The sequence below is a fragment of the Danio rerio genome, chromosome 13, assembly GCF_049306965.1.
Source record: "Danio rerio strain Tuebingen ecotype United States chromosome 13, GRCz12tu, whole genome shotgun sequence".
Lineage (NCBI taxonomy): Eukaryota > Metazoa > Chordata > Actinopteri > Cypriniformes > Danionidae > Danio > Danio rerio.
The window spans coordinates 25,232,535-25,251,154 of NC_133188.1; the positions used below are offsets into that span (position 1 = coordinate 25,232,535).

Below are 18,620 nucleotides of genomic sequence, written 5' to 3' on the forward strand. Positions count from 1 at the left end.
TTTTTTTAACGTGAAAACCTTTGAGCAAAAAAGCTTCTAAAACTTTTGCATCCATTATGTTATTATTATTTTTTTTTTTCTGGATAATAAAATATGCGGATCTGTGTCTTTTTTTCTTTCCATGTGATGCTGTCTTTAGTGTGTGCCCTGACAAATGTTTAAAGATTATTATATTTCTATCTTGCAAAACGTGAACTATCCCTTTAAGATATTTAAACAATTCAAAACATAACATATATTCCAGAAAATATGGTAATAATCATTTAAAAACATAATAATAAATAAATCTAAATGTACTGATCAAACAGTGGGTAAATGTTTTCTTCATCTTTCCATCCATTCAGAACCCCTGTCATGACAAGAGACATAAAGACATCTGGTCCAAAGAGAAGACCTGTGATCGGCTGCCCAAATTTCTGGTTGTTGGCCCACAGAAAACAGGTCAGTCTTACCATTTCCAGACTCAAAGAATAAAATCATTATGGATTTAAACATGAGAAGAAGTTGCTTGGTCCGAAATACCAACCATAAAGCTTTATTTCTCCCACACAGGTACCACAGCTTTGCACTCCTTCCTAACCCTTCACCCCGCCATCACCAGCAACTTCCCCAGTCCAGTCACCTTTGAGGAGATCCAGTTCTTCAATGGGCCCAATTACCACAATGGCATTGACTGGTAATACAGAGCGCACAGCTTTTTCTCTCCCAGACGATGAAGCAGACACAAACCATTACTCATAATAAATTTGTTTCACCACTCCACTTTATTATATCTTTAACACTGTCTAAATTCCATATCGAAATCCTAATAGATCCATTACTTACAAGAGCTACAGGACATTTTAATAGCAAGACATCATTTATAGCATCTTGTAATGGAAAACTAATCCCAGTTTATTTGAAAGTAAAAACGTTCTGACTGTTGCCTCTTAAAGCATATCTGCAGTTACCGAGTGTCTTGATCTCTCGCAGGTACATGGACTTCTTTCCCTTCCCCTCAAATGTCAGCACAGACTTCATGTTTGAGAAAAGTGCCAACTACTTTGACTCAGAGGTGGCTCCAAATAGAGCTGCCGCCTTACTGCCCAGAGCCAAGATCATAGCAGTGCTCATCAACCCAGCTGACAGAGCTTACTCGTGGTATCAGGTACTCCACAACAGCTTTCTCTCACTTTGAGCCGTGATTGGTGTAATAGTCTAGCATTGCAATCATTTAAAGGTCCAGTTGTTAGCTATTTTTTTTTCGAATGAAGTGGCACTCAGAAAATATCCCCATTATCTGACACAAAGCACTGAATTACATGTCTTTGTGGCAGCCGTAGATTTTTGCCTCACTTCCTTTCTGTCAGTTATTTTGTGCATGAATGCTGTAACTATAAAAGTACAGAAGGAAGTCGTTTTTTTATTTTATTGTAAGCTTTCTAGAGTTTATCGTGACTGTGAATCTGCCTTCACCCTTCTCTTTCACAATGGAACTGATGACATGGTGTGTGTTTTATGTCTTGTCAGCATCAGCGAGCACACCAGGACCCCGCCGCCATAAACCACACTTTCCATGAGGTGGTAACAGCAGGTCCCTCTGCATCTAAAGAGCTGCTGACCCTTCAGAACCGCAGCCTTAAACCCGGAACTTACGCCACACATCTAGAGCACTGGCTCGTGCACTTCCAAGCCAGACAGGTAGTGCTGATATCTTCCTTTTGTTGAGTAGCCATTGGAGGTTTTGTTAGTTTGATTTTTGTTTTCATTTTAATATCATAGTTTATTAAATATGGCTATTTGGTTGTTTGCTATTTTATTTGTTTTATTCATAATTATTTAAGCATCTAGCTGAAAGGAAGTCAGTTTTATATAAACCAATCATAGGGGTGTAAGAAATAACTTGTCAATTCTCAGAAAGTGAGCGGGATATTTTACATTTGTTTATTTGCCATAAATGCTTATGTTGTTCTGTGCATGTACTTGATTTTTTTTAAAGGTCCAGTTTATACTGTATATCTGACTGTTTGATTTAAAGGACAAAATTGTATTTCAAATAATATATAAATATATTTATACATTTTAATACAAGAATTGCTGTGCTGTGTAGTAAAATATCAAATTGTGTATGAAGAGCATCGTCAATGCCAGGATATCAAATTGAACCGAATCGATGGCATATTATTTTAAACCGGGTAAGATCAGTGTAGATTCATACCTCTAATATATTATACATATATATATACACCCTGCTGGTTATTTCTTATCTAATTTTAGACTCTCATGGTATTTTATTCACAATTTTCAAAGGGAACAGTGTACTGTATAACCTTATGCACATCATCCTGGCTACATTGTTTCACTTTCTTAACAATAAAATAAAAACAAGAAGGAACTGTTATTTTCATTTTGATATTAACAACTCAACAGACAGCAGAAATGTTGAGGCGTTGTGCTTCATATATGCTTCATATAGATGATAGGCTCATCTTGTCTTCACTGTATGCTTATTCATAACAAAACGGAGCCTGTAACATCTCTGCCTCCTTTCATTTTCATTGAAAATACGAAATATACCCTCTCTTTTGCAGGATATCAGTTTTAATAATCAATAATGGCCATTATCAAAGTATAACATACAATAAGTTTATACATTATAGGAAATAAAGGCAAGCAATTACTCAATATACAGAATGTACGTAGTTAGATTAATTATTCATTTATCTCTACGATCAGCCGAAACACATTACCCGAGAACAAGTGGCCTAATAGATTCAAAAAACCAAAGTCGGGGAATATGTTGTTAGATATAGACAACAAGATGAATTATATATCACGTTTAGCAAATATAGTGAGATTAGATCCAGCGGGAGATCCTTGACGAACAATCCGACTAGCACAGCTCTCTTCTGCTGCGCTTGCCAGAGAGTGTGTGTGGTCATGTGATGTGCATTTTCAGTGTTTTAGTGTGGACGGAGAGCTGTTCAGAAACGCTGGGTGAAGCGCTACTGTGGACGCGGATCGTTTTCATTCTAAAAAGCCGTTTTAAAACTAAAACGCACTAGTGTAAATGGGGCCTCAAACTCAATTCCTGGAGGGCAACGGCTCTGCACAGTTTGCTTCAACTAGGGTTGTGAACCTACACTGGTCTCATGGTTCAGTTTCATTTTTATGTTTGGTTACTTTTATCATGCCATCGATTCAGTCCAATTCGATATCTTAGTGCATCACGGTGCATTGACGATGCTTTGTATACACAATTTTATATTTTATTTAGAAACACAATAATTCTTGTAATTAAATGTATAATTTATAATTATAATTTTTATATTATTTGTAATACAGATTTACAATAAAATAATACAAGTAAGATATATGAACTGTACCTTTAATTTTACCTGCTGAAAGAAAACACTTTTTTTGAATGCATCAAACAAAAATCAAGTACATGCACAGAACAAAATGAGCATTTATAGTCAATAAATAAATGTGAATATTATCCGCTTTGCTTTTTGAGTGTTGTTGAGTTTTTAAACGACTATGATTGGTCACAGGCTTAACAGAAAGGGCTGTAATTGGCTCTTACTGTCAGCATGGCTCTGGTACTATTCAACACACAGAGACACAGACACTGATGTTACACTGTCGCGGCAATCAGCTGATCCAATATTATCATTATAGTCTGTATCCACAAGTAACGTTATTGTTGTAACAGCTAAGAAAGGAGATAAAACGTTACCTCACGAACATGCCAGAAGGTCAAAGGGGCCACTGAGAGTGAGAGAGAGAAAGAGAGGGAGAGAGTTTACAGCTTTCATTTTTTGCTAGTTAGGTTCTGATGTACTTCAGAGTCAGTGATAGGCTGTCCAGCAAACTCACAAGCAGTGAATTTTGCACAGTTATCTGCTTTTTAATAGTTAGAGTGCTTTAATTACTTGCGGTCGCCTCCCTTGCCATAGTGAGCTACCGCCAAATAAGGCATATGAGATTAATGATGTCAGTACATAATAACCGGTTATGATCGTTACTGAACTGTTACCCAATTGTTCGCATCTGCATTGCGGTGCAGGGGTGCGGGGTGACACCCCTATCTTCAACTCTAATCAAACACAACTGATCCAACTAATCAAGGTGTTCAATTAAGACTACTAGACACTATTAAACAGGTGTGACTTGGAGGTGGTTGGAGATAAACTATGCAGAGCTGCGGCCCTCTAGAAATTGAGTTTGAGACCATTGCTTTAAAATAAAGTGGTATTGTTTTGCTTTTGTTATTTTAACAAAAATAAAATTGTAATTCTTGTTTGTTTTACGTACATCAGCTTCATATAGTGGATGGCACCCTGCTCCGCTCCAACCCAGTTTTGGTGATGGACGGCATCCAGCGCTTTTTGGGGATCACCCCAATATTCAACTACACCCAAGCTCTTGTGTGAGTCTTGCTGTTGCTCTCATCTCCTTGCTCTATATTTGAACACTCATTAATCTATGTAGATTTGAAAATCATCTGAACACGTCTCTCTTTCTCTCTCTCTCTCTCTCTTTCTCTCTCTCTCTCTCTCATATAAACCTGTGTTGCAGCTTTGATGAGGGTAAAGGATTCTGGTGTCAGAGGCTGGAAGGTGGACGTCCGAAGTGTCTGGGGAAGAGTAAAGGCAGAAAATATCCTGAAATGGCCCCTGAGGTAGATGATAGGCTCATCTTGTCTCTCCTCTCTCATAAAGCATGCTCTCTCTGTCGTTCTGAGCTATGCCAGTGGCAAGGACATGCCGTTATAGATGTGTGAGAAGTGATAGGCTCGACCTCACACTGATCAGATCACCATGTGTGCTGTACATCACTGGATAGCTTTCAACTAGTGGAATATAACAATCATTATTTTTGTTGCCGACAGATTGTAACGACACAGGGTCAGCCATGACGTTTACAGTTTTTACTGCTTTTCACAAAACTTTGACTTTTGTCTGGTGCATAACCAACAGTGAAAATAGCTGAGTGGAATACAAAAGCACATCCTGTCTGAATGACCTCTTGGCCATTTACAGGTAGATCTGTGTCGTGTTTTGGTTCGTTACTTCATGAAACAAATAAAATGTGAAAAATGGCATAGTGAAAAGAAGAAAGAAAATAGGAGGGAGAGGGGGGGGGGGGGGGTAACAATAAGGAGAGAAATTCACATAAAGCATCAGTTAAAATGATTAGCTGATTCCTCAGTTGAATCCTTGGTGATTTTATGAACCAAAAAAATAACAACATCAGCAATTATTATTTATAATATGATATTATTTATGGTAATTCAATCTTTTATGAAAGTTTTATTAATAAAAACAATAGCCAAACTTAACCAAGTTAACCAAACTTTCTTATTGTTTAAATTATACTAATTTAATTATAATATGATTTATATAAGAAAGTACTAATCATTACTTATGGTAGAAACATTGTCATATAATTATAATAACAAATAATAGTATATTAATAGTATTTATTTATTTATTTGTTTATTTGTCAGGAACAGTGTACATTAATTAGCAAATTGCAGCAAATGCACCAGAATTAGCCAGAAGGCTATTTTTCATTTGTTGTCCCTGGACAGGGGTTAAAATTATCAACCTAAAAAAGAATACAAAAATTATACAATTATCAATCAATCATAATTAAGAAGCACTTGAATAGACATAGTTTCCTAGATCTTTCTAAAAAATATATGCACAATTAAACTAAAAACACCAACATTATGTAAGAGATAATGGTAGTTGAAACGTATTTAAACAACAAATCATTGAGATGGCAGGCACAAGTGGTATATGCTGGGTAGGTTCATACTAATAAGAATGTTGACACGTCTAATGTTCTATAAACCAGTTTTTTAAATGTATTTGAACATATTGTGAGAAGTTATTTATCTGATGCTGCCAGGGGTAGGGTCTCCTTGGCCTCACCCTTGTGTTGCTGTGTGTGGTGTTCCTTATGTTTACAAACTGACTGGAGATGACAGACCATGAATGATTTTATACAACAGACAAATCTTTAAACACTTGCATTTTCCCTGCTTAGCATATGTATTTTTATACATATTTATATCTATTTATAAATAGTAAAATGATGATGTCTTTTTATGAGAGGCTTTTATCCATTATTTTAATTGTCTGTTTGTGTAGGGACTCTATGGGCTTTAGTGTTGTTTTGTTTGACTGTGACCAGGTTGTTAGATTGTAGGTTATTTGTGAAAAAAATCATTGAGTGCATGAGTATTTTAGCTGCCTGCAGTGATAAGTGTGACCTTATGAACCATAATTCTCAGGGTATATGCACAGGTAGTGTTTTTTTCCCCTACCGATAAACTTCCGGTGAACAGTTAATGTGAATTAAAAATTTATGCAGTTTTTTTTACAGCATCGATGTTGTTAATGTCATTAAAATACAATCAATCTAATAGACTCAATCATTCATTTTGTTGTTATCAGATTTTTAAAGAATACAGACTCTAAACACTATGATTATGTAATGTCTTACAATTTCCCAAGATTGCTTTAACTGGGTTCCTAAAGCCTGATTTATACTTCTGCGTCAGGTGACCGGCGTAACCCACGGCGCAGGCAACGCGCGTGGCTGTGCATTTATACTTCTGCGCGCTGTCTCTGCTGGTCTGCATTAACACTTCCGAAACGCTAGTTGGCAGTGAGGTGTAAATGTTCCTCTGTGTCAAGTTTCTTCGCTACTTTTTTGCATTTCCTGAACACTTCCGGGATGTACAAGTGGCTCAAACTCGCTCGTTTTGAGGCAGGAACCGGCGGACGTGCAACAACTTTAACTATGAGGTAAACACAAAACAAAACTTTCCATCCGGAGCTCCTTCACGGGACTCCACACTTGTAAACAATCGCTCGCGCGGCGTCGCGCCATTCGCGCGTCTCTCGGTCCCGCCCAGACTCGTCAGCGCTACCAAGCCGACCAATCACAGAGCTTATGCTACGCGTCGTTGCGACGTGTAGTTACATTTTTTGAGAGGTGCACGTCAGTGACGGCGATGGCCACGGCGAAGGGCTATGCGTCAGCGCCGTAGCATACGCCGGTGTTTGACGCAGAAGTATAAATCAGGCTTAAAAAGTCCACCTGCATATACTCTGTTCAATTATCATTTTATGAATAATAATTTAAGAAGAAAAATTGGAATTTTTACTCTATATTAATTTTCAGTCATTCATTTTCTTTTTGGCTTAGTTCCTTTGTTAATTTGCGGTCACCACAGCGGAATGAACCGCCAACTTATCCAGCATATGTTTTACGCAGCGGATATCCTTCCAGCTGCAACCCAACACTGGGAAACACTCATACACTTCTGCATTTATACACATACATTATGTCTAACTTAGTTTATTCAATTGACCTAAAACGCATGTCTTTGGACTGTGGGGGAAACCAGGGCACCCGGAGGAAACCCACGGCAACATGGGAAGAACATACAAACTCCACACAGAAAATGCCAACTGACCCAGCCGGGGATCGAACCAGTGACCTTCTTGCTCTGAGGCAATTGTGCTACCCACTGCACCACCGTGTCACCTATATTAATATTGTGTAATATAATATGATCCTAAAATTTTACCAAATATGATGCTAATATAACACTAAAAAAGCACATTTTATAAATAATAATAAAAATCAAAATGCTGGGGAGGGGTTCCTTGCAGTGACTGACAACTCGTAGGAGGGCCATTTTAACATTCAAGCACAACTAGAAAGTGCAAACCTGATGTTTAATCGATGCATCTTAGGACAACAGACATGACATTATATTTCATGCATTACCTAGTGCTAGTGCTAATGTAAATCGGCATGTTCACAGCTGCTGAAATATATCTTTAGCTTGTGTAGCATGTAAACCATGAAGAAGTGTTTGTACAACAAAATACATACGGTATAAACCTGATAGTCATCTCATGACCCTTAATTATTTACAAAAGTAGAGCTTCAGTAAAAATAGAGCAATTATGAACACATTTTTGTAAGGTTTCTACATTTAAATCAGCCACAGAAAGAAACTGCATGTGTGCTACACTTGACTACGTACACTGAGAGAAACCAAAAGTAAAACTAAACTATAGTGGAGTAACTTACAGTAGGTGAGAGTTCAAAGTGACTATTACCGCCGTGCCTTATACCGCCGCCGTTTGAAATAACTGCCGCTCTGTTTTTAGTGTAGGACCGCAGTTTGTGAATAAGCAGCCAGGGGGCGCAAAGGGACGGGATGCGAACGGAAAGAAATAGCTTTTTACAGCAGCTTTAAATATGCTACTGTGCTTGTAAATGATATTAAACAATAAGTCAAAGCATTATAATTTCTTCATTAATCATTTAAAATTTGTTAACACGCTTTATTGTAAACTTTTTAAGTGCAAAGAGGACTCGTTTTGGAATTGAAGAAATAAAAGACAACTAGCCTAACATGAAAGCACAAACATTCAGTACAAATAAGTAGTCTTAAATAAATAAATAAAGCAGTCTTTTAGCCTAAATATAGAGAGATGTTCAGTGTTTGCTATTTTGATAGGACTAAGACAAGACTTTTTCATTTGTTTTTATTTATGTTTTTATTTACATTTTCGTTGTTGATTATATTTTACTATCTTATTTTATGTCTGAATTATTGTAAATGTCTAGTAGGTGGTGGGTTAAACCACAAGTGGCTATATAAATATTTGGAGGGGTTGAATTGTTTTATTTTTGGCATCAGTTGTGGCCCAGAGGAGCAGTTTGAGGAGCAGATTAAAGCAAAGGCATTACTTCATTAAAGCAAAGGCACTCAGAAATGTTCTCTGATTTGCAGGCTTTCTTAAACAGCTTTTTGTGTGTGTGTGTGTTTCTCTCTCTCTCTCTCTCTCTCTCTCTCTCTCTCTCTCTCTCTCTCTCTCTTTCTCTCTCTCTCTCTCTCTCTCTCTCTCTCTCTCTCTCTCTCTCTCTCTCTCTCTCTCTCTCTCTCTCTCTCTCTCTTCCAGACTCGTGCCTTCCTGACGGAGTATTACCGGGAGCACAACCTGGAACTGCTGCGGCTGCTGAATCGACTGGGACAGGCGTTACCCTCCTGGCTCAGAGAAGAGCTCCAGAGCACCAGCTGGAGCTGAGAGGACGTCCAGTATCTGAACGCCTGAAAAACACTGTCCGCTCACTACAGAGGTACCAAAACCACTCTTCAAAACCATAGTAGCAGACGAAATGACTGACGGCACAGAGTGGACTGCAAACCTCAGCCTCTCGCTGCTGCCGAGGTGCTCACATGACACGATGAAGACGAGGGAAAGCTGAGAAACGTAGTCCCTCCTCTTCTCTTAATGACAAGACCTGCGAATCAGGACCAGAATGCACTAGCGGTGTGGACAAGCATGAATTTACCGGTGACTTAAAACTAAAACACACAAAGTCTAGCCTTGCTCATCTCGTCTGAGGAATGATTGTAAAACATTGTACATTTAAAAGCGTTGTATATTTTGGGTCCGCTCGGGTGGGATTGTCGACAATAGACAGCGTTTGTGTACAGCCAGAGCTCTGTTTGAGTAGGACGTCAAGATGACGTGAGAAACCCAACGGCTCTTCTCCTCTCCGCACGCACAAACGCACAAAGCTGGATCACAAACCAAACGGTCAGAAAGTATATGCAATCGAGGGAGCATCTGTACATGTCTGAATCCAGTGGAAAGCTTTTAATTCAAGTGTCTTATCAGGTGTTTCCCTGTATTTATCCTAACCATGCACTTTCCTTTACACTACACACACACTGATGTGTGAAAGTCGATGCAGGCGCTGTGGCAGATGTGTTGTATGTCAGGAGCTGTGAAAGCAGGAGAGGAGAGGAGCTGAGCTGGGCTTTGTAAACTGTCCTACACAAGGAGAGGCATCTGTTTTGTCCTTTTTTTTTGTAAAAAAAAAATGTATTTTAAAAAAAACTCAACGCTGTATTATCTCTAATAAACTCTTAGAGAGGTTGAGTATGTTTGTGTCACTCATTTGATCTGTAGTTTGGGTAACACTCTATTTTATGAATCATCGATATTTACCTTCGGCTCACTCGCCTCAATCAAGTTTGGTTTTTGGCCCTTCTAAAGAAAATGTTTGGGCACCCCTGCTCTAAAAGGATTTTAAAAGTATTCAGGCATAAGAACTTGTACTGTTTGTAACTTTAATAAACATGAATTTTATTAAACTATTTTTATTTGTATTATTTAAATACATATTACATATGTATAATACATCAAATATGTATAATTTAATTATATTGTTTATTTCATTTGTATCTTTCTTAATTGCATTTATCTTTGCTTGTAGAATGTTTATTCTATTTTATACAGACAAACTCCCCTACAGAATCATCCCAATCAATCTTTCAAATTTCAAAATTTTTCAAATTCTTTCCAAATAGACATTCAAGTCATCTGGTGAAATTGTGTTTATATCACAGTATATCGCAGAATAACAATTTACAGCAATGTTACATTTATCCAATATCATGCAGCCCTAATAATAAACCAAATACAGCAACACTTTATAATAACTACACACTATATAGATCATTTATTAAGCATTAGCAAATAGTTCATTGATTATTAGTTAAGCATTAACTCTACATTAATAGACGTTAGTAAGCAGTTTATAACTTCAACTACAAATGCTGTATTCTTGACTTATTAGCTCATGTATAATGTGCTTAATGATTGTGTTTTCATACTTAATTAATGATTTTTTTATTACTAAATTACACCTTGCATCATTAACAAACTAGTGATTTAAGAATTGTTGGTGTTTTTTATGATCATTCTGAATGAGTAAGTAAATGATTAATCAAATATTCGAATGAACATTTATATATTAATAGTTACTATGCATGTTAATAAATGCATTATTACACAAATTCATAAAGTCTGATGACCTACTCTAAAGTGAGGACTGTTTATGCTTTATAAATCCCTTACAAATGGCAGAAAAAGGCTCAGTATCAAGTGAACATTAAATCTGTGCAATCTTATCCAAAAAAAAAAGAATAAATCACTGTAAAGTTTAAGCATTGTTGAATAACAGGAGTGTGAAAATATAACATAAATATGATAAAACAACAACAATATAATTATTTAACAATATAATATGATACAATAGTTCATGTTTAAACTGCACAATCATTTTGTTTTGGTTAAGATTGCAAAGATTTATTTTTCATTTGATACAATTTCATTTGTGTATCTTGAAATGAATAGAAGTGAAATAAATAGCTGCTTTCTTAAATAGCTGCTTTGTAAATAATGCAATACTGAATTTAGTCATGAAAAATTAATCATCAACAAAGTGTGAAAACACAATCATTAAGCACATTATACATGTGCATATGTCAAGAATACAGCATTTCTAGCTGTGTTTATAAACCGCTTACTAACATCTGTTAATGTAGAGTTAAAGCTTAACTATTTGCTAATGCTTAATAAATGATTTATATAGTGTGTAGTTATTATAAAGTGTTGCTGTATTTGGTTTATTATTAGGGCTGCATGATATTGGATAAATGTAACATTGCTGTAAATTGTTATTCTGCGATATACTGTGATATAAACACAATTTCACCAGATGACTTGAATGTCTATTTGGAAAGAATTGATCATTTTGATTGATTGGGATGATTCTGTAGGGGAGTGTGTCTGTATAAAATAGAATAAACATTCTACAAGCAAAGATAAATGCAGTTAAAAAAAGATACAAATAAAATAAACAGTGTTTTAAACTTGTTTATTTTTTTCTGACTCTAGCAGTATTCGGGTACAGTAATTAAATAATAAAATAAATCTTTATTAAAGTTACAAACAGTACAAGTTCTTATACCTGAATGCTTTTAAACTCATTTTAGAGCAGGGGTGCCCAAACATTTCTTATGAAAGGCCAAAAACCAAACTTAAATGAGGCTAATGGACTGAATGTAAATATCTTTGCCATGGGTAATTTCATAATTTATTTAGTAATGTTTAAAAATGACTAGAAAACATTGCATTGTTTACTAATCCAGTACGTTTTTGTTTACATTTTATAATGAATTTGTTACACTGAAAAAAAATATCTAATTTAAAACAAAATGACACTGGTTTTGCCTTATTTGCATAGTCTTCTGCATAGTTAACTGTCTGTTGAGTGACAGTATTTACGTTTTTAAAAAAATCTGATTCATTTATAATGTTTAATTAAAAACATTTCATTTCAGTTTGCCTTTTTGTAACTCAGCTACAAAACAAACAAAAAAGGTTACAAATTAGAAATGACGAAATCGGTGTTAAAGGCATTTGCCCAACCCTCTCCATCATTCTCACTTTCCTATGAGAAGGGATGACGGGCCAAATCAAAGGTTACCATTGGACAGCTTTGGCCAGCGGGCCATACTTTTGGCATCTCTGTTTTAGACACATGAAAATGTTAAATATAATACTGACGCAACATTTCATATCCTGTGACAATTGCAAATGATCACATTGCAATATCCATGTAGAAACAATATATTGTCCAGCCCTAATTATTATTAATTTATTTACATACTGTATACTATTGTTTAAAATTTTGGGGTCTCTTATCAAAGCTCTCTTTTCAAACCATTCATTTGATCCAAAATTGACTACTATGTTCAGATTGTTTTTTGAACATTTATATAATTATATTTAGATCATTTTTACACTACTTTTGAAAATATTGATGATATTGTGCAAAATTCAAATTTTTTAAAATTAATTATTATAAACCATGCCATTTAAAAAAAAATAACAATAATTATATATTTGAATTTTAGAATACACATTTTTTCAATGATAATACTGGAGTTTGATTTGTTTTCTTTTTCCAATAAAACAACTTTCTGACCCCAAACTTTTGAACAACATGAGCTGTTCTAGCCACCTGTGGTTATTTTTTACTATCCAGAGAAGCGCTTTAACGCTTTATATTGACTACTCAAGAACAGACAAACAAAATGGTTAGCATTCGTACTGTCTAAAAGTGAATGCTTACATATATTCATGTAGCTCAGCCTCCATCGCAGTGCCTTGAAGCAAACCACATTTCTCACACCACAGATCACACTGCTGTTTAATGTGCTTCCTGGGGAAGTTTTGCTGAGAGAAAACACTTCTGTTAAAGTATTAACTTGAATGAGATCATTTCCCTTTTAAAACACTATTCCTAAGAGTTTCCCCAATTAGTCCATGCATGAGAGCCTGTTACGCAGCTGCCATTAGTCTGTGTTGTTAGTACTGTGTAAGCACAAATAACTGCACTTGGTTTCATTTTTGAAAGCAGCAGTTTTAGTATATGAGTCCTTTAGGGAGCTTCAGTAAGAAATATTGTATTTGTTATTCCTTTTCTCTCCACTTAGTGGAGCTGTAGACTTGAGTCATTTGGCTCAACACTCTCTTCATTTCCCATAATGCATACATACACACACTGCACACCTGGAACATTTCCACTCATCCATCAATAACACACAGGCTTTAATGCTTTATGTGCTGCTCACTGGTTGTTTGGCCACAAAAGCATTAACACCTTCATTGGGAGTGTTTGGGTGGCTAAGTAGTTAACATTGACTCAAAGCAAGAAGGTTGCTGGTTTAAGTGAGTATGTTTGTGTATTATACATACCGCGGTTTGTAAAAGTCATCGTTTTAAAACTGCCAAATTTTCCTGCTATGCTGTTCCTATGGTATATGTTAGATTTATTTATTTTTTTTTACATTTTGTTTTTAGGACAACAGTATCTTCAGCTGAAAAAGATATCCAAAGGTGTCGTTTTCAATTGTAAAGAAATCAGTGTTTTTGAAACTAATGGAGACACAGAAGTCAATGATTCATTTAAAGTATTCAGCCTGACTGACAACCCTCATGTTAACTGCTCCAAAATATTTTAAATGTTACTCAAAGTAAATTGCCTTGTGTTTAAAAGGGAAAAAGTTTTAGTTTTTTTTACCCAAACATTAAAAAAAAAAAAAAATATATATATATATATATATATATATATATATATATATATATATATATATATATATATATATATTAAAGCTCTAATCACAATACTGTAAATCAGTGATATTTTTATCCAAGACTATCATACCGTCAGAATAATATACCGGCCCATGCCTATAAAGGAGACAATGCTGTCCTGAACTACTTATTGGAAAGACTTTTTGTATTAAAGATCATTTTAATTCATTTAACTTATTTTTTAATCACACTATGCTTTTCAGAATAGCTGACTGCAAAGTAAATATTGCAATTGTATACAGTGAAATATGAATATTCAGTAAATACATTGTCAGAAAATGTTCATTTTTGTGTGAAATATCCCTTAAATGAATATGAATGAAAATGTATATAAAATTGATTCAATTTTAATCATCTATGACATTATCTTCTGCAGAACACAAAAGATGATTGGACTGGTTTTGTCCCCTTTTAAACGGTGATGAAATGGACAAAAGGCATTGTTAAAGGGATAGTTCATCCAAAAAAAAGTCAATATATTTACTATTTACACATTCTCCTGTGGTTTCACACCTCTCTGAGTTTCCTTATTGTGTTGAATGCAAAAAAAAGATACAGTGCTCAGCATAATTATACTTCATATTTTCCATAACATACATTTGGGTGTGCTAGTTTGTGACCGTTATCGTAAGTTATTTTGTTAGATAAGCTCCAGATTTGGCTTCAGTACTGACTAATCTAATGTATATGCACAAATATAATATTGTATAGCTTCTTGTTAATAATATGAATTGAATAGAGATTTGTGAGGGGTGTACTTAATATGCTGAGCAATGTATTTTAAAGAAAGCTGGAAACCTGTAACCATTAATCTCCATAGTAGGACAAACACATACTATATGTCTATGGTTTAAGGTTTCCAGCTTTCTTCAAAATATCTTCTTTTGTGTTCACAGAAACTGAAACAAGTGAAGGGAGAGGAAATGATGACAGAATTTTCAATTTTAGGTGAAGTTGCTGCTACTTGACATCTGTATAGTCTCATAGTGAAACTGTTTAATTTCAGCATTTATTAATTACTCAAAAGAAATGATTTTAGTACTTTGGTTTGCAGCAAGGCCCAAATATGTCTCCTGAAGCAAATCCAGTTGCACTTAATAACAATTAATTGCTCACTAAACGGTAAACAGGCAATGCTGCTCATGTTTTCCCTCTTTCCCTCTGACTGCCGCCTCCATTTTCTCTCCTGCTCTGAAATGGCTGTGAAATTTCCCACTTGGGTGAGACTGTCGTCTGTTTTGGCTTAATGTAGGAAATTGACTCATTTTGTGGCATTGATTTCCTCTCTGCTACATAGAAGACATCGCTGGCAGAGCAAACCTGAGAGCGGTCGATAGCCCTTCAGAGGGCCGGATATGTGTGTTGCACTTCTCATCTCATAGGAGAGAGAGCTTGTGTGTGTGTGTGTGTGTGTGTGTGTGTGTGTGTGTTGTTTGTTTCCCCCATTTTAATTTTCACAAGCTTCGTCAACTGGTGTGGCCTTTTACATTCCTCTGTAGGGGATCCAGTTATAGCTGTTGTGTTTGCAAATGTCACATGATTTATGCTAAACCATGGCTTTGATGGATACAGTGCCACAAACTTCTGCTTTGATTTGTTGAACTGGGAGGTTTCACAGCATGACATGTTTACTCTAAATGCGCACAAGCCGAGGCCAGGTTTTTTGGTGCGTATTTGAGGTTGCTACTAATTTTATTATCTATGGAAGTACACGCATTAAAATATTTTTTTCATTGTTAATATTTTAACAGGATTGATTTTGCACTTTAAAAAGAGGTTAGATGCCTTTACCTTTTTTAAGTTTATAAGCCTGTTGACGTAATCCAACGTTTTTCAATTTTGCTCCTCCTCGTCCCCTGACCATGCTGTACATTTTGAATGTTTCTCTTTTAACTTCAGATGTTTGTTATAATTCGGCAATAAGTACTCTGCAAAGTGCACTCTACAGGATAGCGTGTCATATTTCAGTTTGAAGGAGCATATATGTGTTATTCAAATGGTATTTGGTGTGTTAAATGTGATTTTCTATTGTATTATTTACAGTTTTATATTATTTCACACTTCTCTAGTAAGAAAATGCTGCAGGCAATGTCATTGTGCATAACTCTGAATGTACATTCTAAAGTGAAACAAAGGTTTCCGGTGGTCAGGTAGAGAACAAGAAAGGAGAATTGGCTAGGTAGCAGTGCACACTGCATAATGATGTGTTGACACAGTTCTTTGCATGGAGCTCTTCTAACTAGCTGATTATCAGGGTGTCCGCGGGGTCTTAAAGTCTTACATCTTAAAAACTAAATTTTAGGCCTTAAAAAGTCTTAAATTGACTGAAATATCGTGTTGTATGTCTTAAATCATTTTAAACAGGTCTTAATTTTCCTCTGTCCAAGTAAAGCTACCCAATTGGGCTGACATCCATCCATCACCCACACTTCACCTTAATAAAATCAGGGAAAGAAAAGCAAATACACCATTTCTCATGACAAAAGCAGAGCAATATATCCCTTTTTGTTATCTTCCATTCATACAAAATCTATTTACAGAATTAAAGGATGAGTAGACATAATATTTCTAAAAATAAGCATGAAACTCGAGGTTTTGTAAAAGAAGTGCTTTTGGTTGAATAGGAGTTATATTCTATCAAATATCAAACAAATATATATTTTTATTTATGTAATTATCTCCACAATAAATATACCTTTAAAAATGTTAAACTTGTCGTTTTTATAAAAAAAAAAAAGAAAAAGAAATGTTATGTTGAAAAAAGTGAATACAACTAGTTTTCTTGTTTTGACGCATTAAGGTATGGCGCTAAGAAATAACTAAATTTTTTTTTGTTTTTTGTGGCAAGCAAAAAAAAAATTCCATTGAGCAAACACAAACTCCAGAAACACATCTGTGACATTGCAAAAATTGCCCAAAATAGAGCTTAAATATAGCTCTTGGATTTCATCTAAAATATCTTAATTTGTGTTCCAAAGATGAACAGGGGTTACAGGAGACTATAATGGCATGAAGCTGAATAAATAACACTCACTTTCCTCACCACAGCAGAATGAACCACCAACTACTCTGATAAATCTCTAACACAGCAGATGCCCTTCCAGCCGCAACTCAGCTCTGAGTGCTGGGAAACACCCACACACTTTCCCATTTACACACTATGGTCAATTTACTTTATCCAATTCACCTATACCACAGGTCTTTGGGCTGTTGGGGAAACTGGTGGAAACCTACGCAAACACTGGGAAACATGCAAACTCCAAACGACCAGCTGAGACTCTTGCTGGAACCATCTTGCTGAGGCAATTATGGTATCCACTTAGCCACCATTCCGCTCAAATAAAAACACATTTTTCATCTTTGGTTAAACCAACCCTTTAAAAATATGTAGTAAATAAACAAAAAAAAAATAAGAATAAAAAATGATCAACTTTACAGTAGCATTTGAAGCTAAGTTGACTCTTTTTAGTAAATCACCCTGTTACAGTGTCGAAAACAAATGTTTCTGTATCTTTCAAAGTGAAAATGGTCTTAAAAAGCTTAATTATGGTACATAAATTATGACATTGTTTTTTCATACAGGTTTGGGCCAACATGAGCGCAAGTGAACTATCCCTTTAATTGATATGCAGCTAATCAGTGCTTCATAGACTACATTCACATCGGTGTCAGTACAACAGATCAGTGCTTTTCAGTACTCATGTTCACATTTAACATCACTCAGCATGTATACACGGAAGTCAGCCTCTGTTCTAGGAACTCATTATCAGGTGAAGGCCTTTCTGTGGTTCTGGGATAATTAGAGGATCAATGAAACAATATGTTGGTTTTTGTCTCACCAGCACAGCTTTACTTGTGGTGTAATACACTTACCGTCCAGGTGGTGTCAACAGTGTATTCCCTGAATTCTTCATGATTCCAAAATTTCCAAGATTCCACTTCACAATAAGCTCTGAATGCACGTCATGCAGTAAAACTAGATTTAACTGTAATGTTAAGTTAACACAGGGTTTCTGTAGGGTCTTAATGTCTTAAATCTTAAAATCCAATTTTTAGGCCTTAAAAAGTCTTACATTTACTGAAATATTGTGCTGTAGGTCTTAAATCTTTTTTTTTTGAACAGGTCGTATTTTTCTTTGTTCATGTATTGCTGCTCAATCTGGCCAAAGATGCTAAAAATGTAATGTAAAATATTTTAATTTTTAAATAATAATGTATTATTGTATTTTTAAATGTATTAAATTATTTAAAAGAAATGTTGATATGGCAAAAAAAAATCTTTTTCATCTGGGTCATTTGAAAAATTTCTTAGTCTTTAGCCCTTTATGGGTCTAAAATTCCATTCATATTGCTCTCAAAATGTCTTAAAGTGTTAAATTTAACTCTGTGCAACCTGCAGAAACCATGTCACAGAATAATCTGTGAAAGTCTCAATTTGAAATAATCTTTGTTTTGCTTTTTACACTTGTATAGTCTGTAATCCTGATCCTGTGAGTGAGAGCTAGAGGAATGTAACATTGTCCTGTTAGAAGACAGCAGTGTTTACTTTTGGACAGTTCATAATGTTACTCAGACGTACAGTATACC

At 35.4% G+C, this 18,620-nt stretch overlaps 1 protein-coding gene across 16 annotated transcripts in view; it reads left to right on the forward strand.

The window, feature by feature from the left end:
* The window catches only part of ndst2a (N-deacetylase/N-sulfotransferase (heparan glucosaminyl) 2a), a 200,479-nt gene extending 190,517 nt beyond the window's left edge, over positions 1–9,962 (forward strand). For 10 of the 16 annotated variants that reach the window (XM_073920848.1, XM_068218731.2, XM_073920847.1 and 7 more), the window contains 7 exons: positions 345–441; positions 553–676; positions 973–1,147; positions 1,510–1,680; positions 4,302–4,411; positions 4,561–4,663; positions 8,979–9,962. In XM_073920848.1, coding sequence (XP_073776949.1) covers positions 345–441; positions 553–676; positions 973–1,147; positions 1,510–1,680; positions 4,302–4,411; positions 4,561–4,663; positions 8,979–9,104 — 906 coding nt within the window. In that variant the 3' untranslated portion in view covers positions 9,105–9,962. The remainder of the gene's footprint in view (positions 1–344; positions 442–552; positions 677–972; positions 1,148–1,509; positions 1,681–4,301; positions 4,412–4,560; positions 4,664–8,978) is intronic. The other 6 variants (XR_012389283.1, XR_012389282.1, XR_012389285.1 and 3 more) reach the window with 1 other exon arrangement.
* Positions 9,963–18,620: the final 8,658 nt, after the last annotated feature.